The sequence below is a fragment of the Ahaetulla prasina genome, chromosome 9 (genome assembly GCF_028640845.1).
Source record: "Ahaetulla prasina isolate Xishuangbanna chromosome 9, ASM2864084v1, whole genome shotgun sequence".
Lineage (NCBI taxonomy): Eukaryota > Metazoa > Chordata > Lepidosauria > Squamata > Colubridae > Ahaetulla > Ahaetulla prasina.
Genome location: NC_080547.1, coordinates 30,564,433 through 30,576,592, shown reverse-complemented (window position 1 = coordinate 30,576,592; position 12,160 = coordinate 30,564,433). Strand labels below are relative to the sequence as shown.

Here is a 12,160-nt window from a genome sequence, read left to right as displayed (position 1 = left end):
AGCTCATCAGTCAGGGGATACTGGTGCCAGTCGATCATGCAAAGTGGGAGACGCCAATCGTCACCCCAGTGAAACCAGATGGGTCAGTTAGAATCTGCGCTGATTACAAGGCAACGTTAAACAAAGCCTTGCAAAAAAGCGCCTACCCGGTCCCCGTGGTGCAACACTTGCTGCACTCGCTGGGGCAAGGGCACGTTTTTGCCAAATTAGATTTGGCCCAAGCCTATCAACAACTGCCCGTAGACGCCAACACAGCCGAAGCCCAGACAATTGTGACTCACAGAGGTGCTTTCAAGTGTACCCGGTTACAGTTTGGGGTGAGTGTGGCTCCTGGTCTATTTCAAAATTTAATGGAGCGACTTCTGCAAGGGCTCCCGGGGGTAGTCCCCTATTTTGATGATGTATTGGTATCAGCCGAAAATTTAGAAGAATTGGGGGAACGTTTGAGAAAAGTTCTGGGCATTTTCCGGTCAGCCGGTCTAAAGGTTAAAGTGAACAAATGCCAAATAGGGGTAGAATCCGTAGAGTTCTTGGGCTACAGAATAGACAAGGAAGGAATCCACCCCACTGAGAGCAAGGTCAAGGCAATAAGAAAGGCTCCAGCGCCCAAAAACAAAACAGAGCTACAGGCATTCCTGGGTCTAGTGAACTTTTACGCGGTCTTTTTGAAAAATAAGGCAACCGTTGCCGAGCCGCTACATAAGTTACTGGGAAAGAATACTGCTTGGTCTTGGGGAAAGACGGAAGCTAAGGCTTTCGAAGCAGTAAAAACCTACTCGGCGATAGCTTACTAATTCAGTATCATAGCACAATGCCATTGGTATTAGTTTGCGATGCTTCCCTTACGGGTGGGGGCTGTGCTCAGCCACAGGCTTCCAAATGGCACAGAAGCCCCAATAGCCTTCTACTCCAGAACGATGTCCTCGACAGAGAGGAACTATAGTCAGTTGATAAGGAAGCTCTAGCTATAGTGTCAGGGGTAAAAAGTTTCACGAATATGTTTTGGTAGAGACTTTGAAATTGTTACAGACCATAGACCACTGTTAGGGTTACTGGCTGGCGATCACCAACGCCTGTGGCACTTTCGCCCGATTGACCCGATGGACTATCTTTAGCCGCCTACTCCTACAAACTGCGGCATCGCCAGGAAAAGAGTTGGGGCATGCGGACGCATTAAGCAGATGCCCACTACCAGGGCGATCGAGACCCCACTCCGGGACGCCCATACTGTTAATTGACTCTCTGGACTCTGGCCCAGTCACGTCTAAGGAGGTGGCTCGGGCATCATACCGGGACATTATTTTGAGAACTGTACTTGGTTGGGTACAAGAGGGTGGCCGCTGCGCCCGGGCGGCGTTTTAAAGAGTTTGTAAAGCGTGGGGAACTTTCGGCTCAAGGGGTGCCTGCTATGGGGGATCGAGTGGTGATCCCAGAGAAATTGAGGAAAAGGGTGTTGGATCTCCACGAGGTCACCCAGGGATCGTAAGGATGAAGGGTCTAGCGAGAAGCTATGTGTGGTGGCCCTTAATGGACTCGGAAATTGCTGAAAGGGTAGGGAAATGCCAGGCCTGCCAAGAGTCCAGACCGCTACCCCCAACGGCCCCGGTTCGGGAATGGGAGAGACCCCAAGGGCCCTGGTCGAGAATCCACATTGATTTTGCCGGCCCCTTCCACGGCCAAACCTTCCTGGTAGTAGTCGATGCCTACTCCAAATGGCTGGAAATCATTCTCATGAGATCCATGACAGCCGAGGCCGTGATCTCAGTTCTCAGGCACCTATTTGTAACCCATGGGTTGCCCGACACACTAGTTTCCGATAACGGCCCGCAATTCACGGCAACCCAGTTTGAGGAATACTTGGCAGAAGAGGGCATCCGACATGCCCTCTCGGCGCCTTTCCACCCTGCGACGAATGGCCTTGCAGAGCGTTTCGTCCGGAGCGCAAAAGAGGCATTGTCCAGAATCAAGCCAGGCGACTGGCAAACAAAAATCGATGTTTTCCTGGCGTCCAACACAGAACCCCTGTGTCACAACCGCAGAAGCCCAGCAGAATTAGCCTGCAATACTGCATTCTAACCACTGCACCACTATGGTACTGTAACTCTGCCTACAGCCTGGAGTTCAATCCTGACCAGATCAAGGTTGACCCATCCTTCCATCCTTCTGAGGTTGGCAAAATGAGGACCCAGGTTGTTGGGGGCAAAATGCTGGCTCTGTAAATTGCTTAAAGAGGGCTGTAAAGCACTATGAAGTGGTATATACCTTAAGTCTAAATGCTATTGCTATTTCTAGATATAAAAACCAGCGTACCAACTTTTTGAACAGCACTAGAAAAAGGCTGCTGAGTGACTGAGAAATGCTTGAATCAGCATTCTTAGCTTTTTTCCAATAATAAAACTCAGAGCCTAAATAAATTCTTTAGGAAATCAGTGTTAGATATTGACAGCTTGCATAGTTTTCTATCTGGTCCGAAAGAATACTCAAACATGATTGGCTGAGCCCTCTGGCACCTCCCTTTATAAGGGCAAGCTGTCAGAGAGGCTAGCTGCTGGATTGTACATAGTTGCTGAATAAAGAGCTGTTGTCTGAAGCCTGTCTCCAGTCTCCTCATTCTTCCAATTTAACAATCATCTCACCTTGTACTCAAGAATAGGCATCAAAATCTAGCCTGAATGATGATTAGGATCACTATATTACTATATGGATTGCAGAAACACAGGTGCAGATTTGCTCTCAAAGAACACACTAAAATCTTGCAAACACAAGCATGGAACCAGCAATGCTGCAGAAGGAAGAGAGCCACTGGCCTCGCACTGTACAAATTCATGCTCAGTTTTGAGCAGCAACCAAAGATCTTATCCCTCCCTCCCTCTCTCCCTTCCCTTTTCTTTCTTTGTTCCCTTTCCCCCCCACCTCTCCCCTTTCCTTTCTCTCTCTCTCTCTCTCTCTCTCTCTCTTTCTTTCTTACTTACTTTCTCTCCCTTTCCTTTCCTCCTCCCCTTCTCCTTTCTTTTCCTTTTCATTCCTCTTCCTTTTTCCGTACTTTCATCTTCTTTCAGCATGCCATTTTTGGATTGAAACTGCTGTCTGTACAAATACAAAATGATGTCCAAGCCAGACTACAAGATAAAAATCATATACTAAGGACAATAAAAGCTAATTTACGCACCTTGAAATACCTTGATGTAATGAATGCAAGCCCAAGTATAATTTTTTTTAAATTTGAATTTATATCCCGCCCTTCTCCAAAGACTCAGGGCGGCTTACAATGTGTTAAGCAATAGTCTTCATCCATTTGTATAATGGATTGGAAATAAGCTTCTGTGATCTGTCAGCTTCCCAAAAACTATTTCAAACTTTTGAAGGTTATTAACCTAAACAGGGGTGGGCACTGGAGAACCTGCAGGCTTTGAATCCCTTTTCAGGGGCATCCAAAGCCCTTTTATTATAAATACCAAAAATCTGATACACCCTTTGCTTTCAAGCTGATGTCGAAAATACACCAAGACTGTTACATAAAACTTGAAGTAGGCTTACAACAAGGGATACCTCATTCCATCACCACCCTAAACACCCAAGGAAAAATATAAATCCTAATCCCACACTTTTTGTGGGCTTGTTTTTGTCCAAAATGTTAATGGCAACTCCTGACCTATAGGGATGGTGAAGGAATTTAATCTGTGCAAATTCCAATACAAGCTGATTTGACTTGTATTTCCTGAACTAAAACACTGACCCAAACCTGGTTATCTGATGACTTTTAAAATTCCTGAACATTCTGCTCATGTTCTAACACAGCTTGAGTTTAATGGGGCTTACTTCTTTCTGATATGGAAAAGAATTTTGTGCAGTGCCAAAAACATCTCTTGCATTTTCCCCGGCTGTTCTCCTTTGATTGAAAGAAAAGGAAGGGTGTGTATGTATTTTTCAGAAGAAAAATAGAGGATGGGTCTTCATGCCCTTATTTAATTATTACCATAGATAAAAGGAAATAGGGGAATTGCCTGTGTTTCATAATAGCACTTCTCCGTCCAGTCTCCCTGACTTCCAATACTTCCATTAAACCCCAAAGCAATAGCACAGCTTTTCAGGTGCAGAAATGTGAACAGCCAGGGAAGCTTGAGGCTGGTTGTAAGATCATCTTTTGCCACTTTGCAATAGAGCTGGCCCCAAGTCATCCTGAACAGAAATTGAAAAGTCATTATCTACCATCCTGCAAATGAGACAAAAAACAAAAAACAAAGGGCAGAAAACATGAAAAATTACAAGGCAAATTCTGGAGTAGGGATGCAGCCTCAGAGCTAAACAGCTTTTTCCTTCCTGAAAAGGTGACATGATAGTAGTGTTCCAATATTTTTTTTTAATTTGAATTTATATCCCACCCTTCTCCGAAGACTCAGGGCGGCTTACAATGTGTTAAGCAATAGTCTTCATCCATTTGTATATTATATACAAAGTCAACTTAATTGCCCCCAACAATCTAGGTCCTCATTTTACCTACCTTATAAAGGATGGAAGACTGAGTCAACCTTGGGCCTGGTGGGACTTGAACTTGCAGTAATTGCAAGCAGCTGTGTTAATAACAGACAGACTTAGTCCGTTGAGCCACCAGAGGCCCAATTTGCAGGGCTGCCACAAAGAAGAGGGGGCCAACCTATTTTCCAAAGCACCAGAAGGCAAGACAAGAAACAATGAATGGAAACTAATCAAGGAGAGAAGCAACTTGGAATTAAGGAGAAACTTCCTAACAGTGAGAAGAATTAACCAGTGGAATGGCTTTGCCTTCAAGAATTGTGGATGCTTCATCACTGGAGGTTTTTAAGAAGAGATCAGACAGCCACTTGTCTGGAATGGTATGGGGTCTCCTGCTTGAGCAGGGGGTTGGATTAGAAGACCTCCAAAGTCCCTTTCAGTTCTGTTATTCATCTGCAGAAATGCTCCTTGACTGAGCTAAACTTTCCCAACAGTTTGGGGAAGGCCTTTCTGCAGGAAAGATACAATAGAAGAAAAAAAAAGGATCAGACAGTAACAAAGAACCATAAGCAGAGCTGAACTTGACCATCTGAAGGTGGGGGGGCGCACTGTGCTTTCTAACTATGCTCCAGGCCATGCAACCATGCGCAGAAACAATGTCAAGGGTTGAGCTGCAACCCTATTCTTAAGCAAGCTTTACATCACATCTGGCACGGAGAGCCTTTTTTTTGTTTCAGGAAGAGACTTCTGGATATCCTGTTGAGCCGAGATCCAATTTTACAGACTCTGTGATAACATTCCACTATATAACTTGGAGCCTTGTTTGAATCCTGCAGCCTCATTAGCGAGCTGCGAAAGTCAGGAATGTCTCCCCCCACTTTCCAAGTTTTGCTCCTGAATGTATTAACTTTCCATGCATCAAGCTGAGTTTGCTGTCTGGTGCCAGAAGTCAGCTGCAATATTTCCCTTGAAGGTTACAAATGCACTGAAAATAAGCACACAAGGGGACTTGCTGGCATAAGCTCTCTTTCCTCCATTAAAAGAAAATTGGCACAAAGGTTAGAGTTTTATGAAAAGAGGCTTGCCCGCCCCTCCTTGGCCTACCCAATTTTTGCAAAAAGCAGCAAGAATCGTGTTCTTTGGACATGGATTATACACAATCCTCAGATTTCAAAAAGGGAGGGAGCCAACTCATAAAAGCATAATCTTTAAACACAGTCCAAAGGCTTCAGCACATCTCTGGCATTCACAGCCACATTCTCCGGGGCAGTGCAATGATCCACCATTAAACATTTAAAATGCAATGATTGACCTCTCCTCTCACCCCACCCCAAGGTGGTTAGGCTGGCATTGAAACTGTAATAATACAGGTTGTCTTCAAATTACAATAGTGCCCCCAAAAACCCATTTCTGAGCAAGACAGTTGTTAAGTGAATTTTGCCAGATTTTATGATCTCTCTTGCTGCAGTTGTTAAGTGAATCAGTGTAGTTTTTAAGTTAATATCAAGTTTATTACAGTTAAAGACCAGAGATCAGAACAACAACAGCAACAACAACAAAAAACACTCAAGGAATATCCAGTTTAAAATTCTAGAATAAAATAAATAACACATAAAATCTATATTAAAATCAGGATTTGGCATCCAATTTGTCAGTTATACATGGCCTAACTATTCTATAATATCTATATTATTATTCTAGAATTTTAAACTGGATATTTCTTAAGTGTTTTTATTTGTTCTGATCTCTGGTCTTTGACTGTAATAAACTTGATCTAAGATTTAAGTTAGTTAAATGAATGTTAAATGAATCTGGTTTCCCCATTGACTATGGTTGTCAGAAGGTTGCAAAAGGGGATCACATGACCCTGGGACACTGCAACTGTCGTAAGTACATGCCAGTTGCCAAGCATCCAAATTTTGATCATGTGGCCGTGGAGATGCTGTAATGGTCATAAGTGTGAAAAACAGCCATAAGTCATTTTTTTCAGTGCCATTGTAATTTTGAACAGTCACTAAATGAATGAAGGCTATCTGTAGTATTGTAGTAGCAAACAAGAAGAGTGTTTGGGGAGCCAAACAAGACCATTCAAAAATGGGGGAGTTTAACATCCAGTCTTTGGATCGCCACCTCCGTTATTTTCAGAATGTTTATTATTTATCAAAATTGGGTCATCCAAAGAGTTAACAGCACATAGTGAGAGTTAGCCTTTCAACCAAAAAATGTGGATGTGGGAAAAAAAAATAAGGAAAAGGCCCAGGGTGGGTGGGCAGAGAGAGACACATTTCCTTTAATTGGAAGAAGTGCTATAAAATTATTAAGATGTCACATTATGACTGGAGAGTTTCAAATTAACTCTCAGCCACATCAGATGGCTGAAATAACTCTCAATCTCTCTCAAAATTTTGTGTTGAGCTTTATCTAATAGTGCAGAGACTGTTGAATGAGCTAGGATTAGCAGACTACATACATATCTTGTATCCTGCATTTATGAAAATTTATCCATGCATCAGTATTTATTTCTTTAATTTATTTCTGGACTACATGCTATGAGAGTTGGCCCATTCCAGTCAGTAACTCCTTCAAATTATAGTCAACTCAAAAATAAAAACTCTACACATTGTTTTAAAGATAAACAATAGAAACACCATAAAATGGTAAAAAGCATCCAAGCATTCAAGCCCATGTGTAATCAAAGAATTATTCAGGATATGGGTCATTATCACTAAAACTTGCCAGCAAAATCAAATTGTTTTTATGGGCAGAAGGCTAACTTACGTAAAAAAAAGTGTTTTTAAACTTTTCTCAAAACATTCCAGAAAAGAACAGACAACAAAGTTGGAACTGGACCCAAACTTCAACAAAGCACATATGGAACTGTGTCAGAATACCTCTGAATACATTGCAGAGTCCTGTGTTCCTGAGCAGAGGGCCCTGCATGCCATCTTAGATTAAGATATGGCCTTCTAGATGTTGAGCTCCAACTTCCAACAATCAGAGACAGCACAATCAACAGGGAGAAATGAAGAGTTGGAGCTGAATAACATCTGGAGAGCCACATTTTGCCAACTCTGGATTAAGTGAAAAAGCATCCAGGATGCCAACCTTATTTTTTTTCACAGACCAACCATCAAATGCAATGAAGAAGGGATCAACTTATCTTCCAAAGCACTAAAAGGCAAGACAATCAACAATGGATGGAAACTAATCAAAGAGAGAAGCAATTCCGGAATTAAGGATAAACTTCCCAACAACAAGGACAATTAACCAGTGGAAGGACTTGCCTTCAGAAGTTGTGGGTGCTTCATCACTGGAGGTTTTTAAGACAAGACTGGACAGCCACCTGTCTGAAATGGCACAGGGTCTCCTGCTTGAGCAGGGGATTGGACTAGAAGACTTCAAAGATTTCCTCCAGCTCTATTCTGATTGGTGGACCAGCCCCTTCAAATTGCATTTTATTTTCCTTCTACTCTATTAATTAGTTCATTGAGGACAAAATCTAATATAGTTAAACACACAATGAGAAATAAGCGCTTTCAACTCTGCTAGAGTACTAAGAAAATATATTTAACATTGTATCATCAATTGCTCTAATATTCATAGTATTATATATCACTTCTGTATATCTGTAATTCTCATAGTGAACTGAAAAGATATTTAACATTTTACCATTTCCCTAGCCAGCTTTGTTTTTCCTAAATTCTTTCATGCAAAGCAGGGCTACAATGTTTCCAGTTCTATTAAGCCAATTCATTCATGACAAGTAATCATTGTAACCTTTCCCAGGCTAGAAACTGTTTCACTCAGCCCAGATGTCTCCCCTCCAGACCTCAGACCCCCACAGCCACCCACAACCCTCCCCCCAACTTTGCAACGTGCAGCTAGCTCTCCAGAGCCGTTTGGCACATGCGTAGAGTAACCATCTGCCAAACGTTCATTTGCTGTACTGGGAAAATATCTCTGTGAAACACATTCATAATGGCATCAGTGTCTTTGATTAGAGAAAGAAAAAACAATATCGACATTTATGACTGAGTGGAAACCCCTTGTAGACTTTTTGTATAAAACAGAAAGAAAATGAACTTATGATTTGTGATTCTGATGAGTAGGGAAAAAAGGTTGGATTATAGAAAAGAGTGATCTTTCTTTTGTAGTCACAAAGTAAGAGATAGTTTTATGATTGTATTTATATTTGCTTCAAAGAAATTAGACACTTCTATTTCTTTTTATATTTTCCTGCACTTCTGCTTTTCTTCTTTCTTTTCGCACTGTTTTTCCTTTTCCTTAACTTACGCTGAGTTTTATGATCTAGAACAAACTTTCAGTAAAAATGTAAAAGATTGTGGCATTACTGCTATTGACTTCCACAGATGTACAAAATAGCCCAAGTGGGCAGATTTTAGACGCTTGCGCAGAATTGAGGGGCAGCAGCCAACCGTTGAAGGGAATGGAAAATGAAAGTATGCAAATCGGGACTAATTACGTTAACTCCTCAAATATACAAGGGGTGCCTTCGCTTATTTCGACTTCTTCAGTTACAGGTTCCCTCTCTCACCTAAATCCTGAAGCAGATAGGGTGGGGGACAGATGTCTAGAATTCACAGAACCGGATTCCCCCTCCCCTGCAACACTGCAAGGCTGGCCTGCTGCATTTTAATACGAAGACACGTGTACAGCTATCTGTAGGACCGCCTCCCCCAATTCAAACTCCTTAATGTCTGCGCTTAAGACAATGCTTGACACGCGGGATAAAATGGCATCGAATTCATAAATACTCGAATCCATTTCTAAACTGAGGGAGCCTCCAGCTATTTTGGACTACAACTCCCATGAGCTTGCAGTGGTTTCCTAGGAAAGAGAGGGGGCTTTCTTCGCACCCGAGCGGATTACTTAAGGGATCGATTCTCTCAATTTATTAATCCCTAAAACTAAATGATCAAAATCAAGACCCCCTCAGACTCACATAACGTATCAGTCACGCAAAGCTCATTAGGACCCAGGTTTACAGGACTAGCCAGTGGCTGATTTCCATAGCCAGGAGGATGCGGCCCCTGAGTTAACGTGCCGGGCAAATCTAGCGTTTCTGTAGGCTGCATCCTGCGTCTCTAGCAACTGATCCACTGAGCTAGGAATGGTCTCAGGATACCTCGGTCCCACTTCGCTGCCCTTATTACGATGGTCACCAGCAGCGGGCATTGATCTGATTCCTGTGCGCTGTCCGTCGGCGCGGGTCTGGTGGCTCTGCTGAAACCCGCTCCCTCCCCATCCCTTCGAGCCCCGGGGTTTACAGAACAGGAAAGCCACCCTCCCCCATAAACCTCTGAGCATACGCAGAGCGCGCAATCCGCCTCGGCAGCTGCAAAGAGCTGGGGTTGGCTCAGCTAGCGCGGGTAGCCTCTGAGCGCGCGCAGAGTGCCAGGAGCGGCGGGATCGGGCGCCACCAGCCCTCCTCTCCCCTTCCCAAGCTTCGGCCCGCTACTCACAGGGTGACGGTGTCGTTGGGCAGCAAGCGCGGCGCCGGCGGCTCCCGCAGCTCTTCGCCGCTGCAGCTGACCCGCTTCCTGGCCGGGGCCAGCCCCTTCGGCCTCTCGCCCACGCACTTGCAGCCCCGCAGCTGGAGGGGGCAACTGCGCGCCCCGCCCGCGCCCCCCAGTGCCGCCAGCAGGAGCAGGGCGCCCGTCCAGAGCATCCTCGACGGCGGAGGCTGCCAGCCCATCCTCAGCCCATCCTCGCCCGCTCGCACCGCAGCCTTCAGCGTCCGGAGCGCCCCGGGGACCTCAGCAGCTCCGGCAGGCGCTCCGAGGTGTGTCCGCCCGGCCCCGCAGCCTCTTTCCCCGGCCGTCACGCTCGGCCCGAAGGCAGTCCCAGCCGAGCCGCTTCGCCTACCCGGAGCTTGTCTGTCCCCGCCGGGGCTGCGCCTTGCATGGCCGGGGAGGACCGCTGCGCGGCTGGGCGAGGATGTCCGGCGGCCGGGCTGCTAGGCGAGGGTTGGATCCCACGGCTGGGGCTGCCGTAAGACGGGTCCCTCCCCTCGATTCGCCCGCCTGGCGGGCCGGTCCTCGGCCACGGCGGGGCCCTAGCGCCTCCCTCTCGGCTCTGGCTCTCGGCCGCCGTCGCCGAACTGGAGCCGCGGAGGGCGAGCGGGCTTGGATGGGACCCAGGGCTTTGGGGGGTTAACGGCAGAGTCCCGGAGTTCCCTGCCTCGGCTCCCCCGGCTGCATCCACGGGACTTTTGTCCAGCTGTTGAGGCTTCGCTCCCGTCGTTGCTGAACTCCGCTTGTCATTTGCGATCTGGCCTTGAGCGCAGCTCCGGCAAGATAAATTGAAAGCAGCTTTCGGGACGGCTGAGCAAACATTCCCCCTGGGAGATGCCCTCCGGAAGAGTTGACCCGACTGGCATGTCTTCTCCTTCGGATTTTGCTTGTTTTACACGAGCTGCTGCGGGTTGTGGGCCAGGCTCTGTTGTATATTTTGGTTGCCTGATGAATTTGTCGCTTCCAGTTGGTGTGGGAAGAATAGCAATAGCACTTAGATTTATATAGCGCTTGATCTCTCTCTCTAAGTGGTTTATAGAGTCAACATATTGTCCCCAACAACCTGGGTCCTCATTTTACTGACCTCAGAAGGATGGAAGGCTGAGTCAACTTTGACCCATTGAGAATCAATCATCCAAGAAAGGGGCATGGAAGGCTGGTCCCTCCATGTCCTTAACTTTCCCAGAATAGCTGCCCTGTCCCGCCCCATTTCAATCCTCTAAGTTTTATGCACTTTTGTGACCATCAAGAATCAATTTGGGGACCTAAAGCCTTGCAGGAACTCCGAATGCTAATTTCACCTCTTTGAAACACACAAAATCCCAAATCTCTCTCCACAAGAGGACCAGGTCCTGCCCACCTTTTGGAGCACTGCCATTGACATGCCACATAAAATTGATGTGGGAAAAATTGTATGTTTCTGATCTAAGCCAGGATGGTCAGTGCTGGCTGGTGAACCTCTCCAAGTATTAAGTGTGATTCTTTCCCTGTCTCTGTGTGTGGTGATGCCCAGGATTGAATGCTAGATGTTGAGTCTGTCAATCTTACTTGATGCACAAGAGATGTTCACTATCTCTGGGATGATCAGTTGCATCTGCCTGGTAGACCTTTACAAAGTTGACAACTTTTAAGATGTGTGGACCTCAGGGGTGAAATCTAAAAATTTTCCCTACCAGTTCTGTGGGCGTGGCTTAATTGATGGGCATGGCTTGGTGGTCAGATGGCTGGGTGGGCGTGGCCAATAACAATAAATAATAAAAATAATAAACAAAGTATAAAAAACAATAAGAGGTACCAAAAACCAACTTTCACACTTTACACAAACACAACACAACACAACTGACTTGCACACAATGCAAAAACAGCTGCACTTCACACTTCACACAGCCACAAAAAGCTCAAAAACCAACTTTCACACTTTACACACACACAACTGACACACATACACACACATACACACACAAAAATACCACATACAGCTTTCTGAGATTTTGTGTTTGTGTAGTTAGAGTGAAACACTACAGAAACACACCAAATCTCAGAAAGCTGCATAAATATTTTATTTTATTATTTTATTTTATTTTATTGTGGACTTCAATTCCCAGAGTTCCTCAGCCAGAAAAGCCAGACAGCATTAATCACTCAGTGATGAA

At 45.2% G+C, this 12,160-nt stretch overlaps 1 protein-coding gene across 2 annotated transcripts in view; it reads right to left on the bottom strand.

The window, feature by feature from the left end:
- Positions 1-10,776, bottom strand: part of ADGRA2 (adhesion G protein-coupled receptor A2) — a 121,103-nt gene extending 110,327 nt beyond the window's left edge. Inside the window, exon 1 of one of the 2 annotated variants that reach the window (XM_058194003.1) lies at positions 9,957-10,776. In XM_058194003.1, coding sequence (XP_058049986.1) covers positions 9,957-10,189 — 233 coding nt within the window. In that variant the 5' untranslated portion in view covers positions 10,190-10,776. The remainder of the gene's footprint in view (positions 1-9,956) is intronic. The other variant, XM_058194004.1, reaches the window with a different exon arrangement.
- Between the last annotated feature and the right edge of the window lie 1,384 nt (positions 10,777-12,160).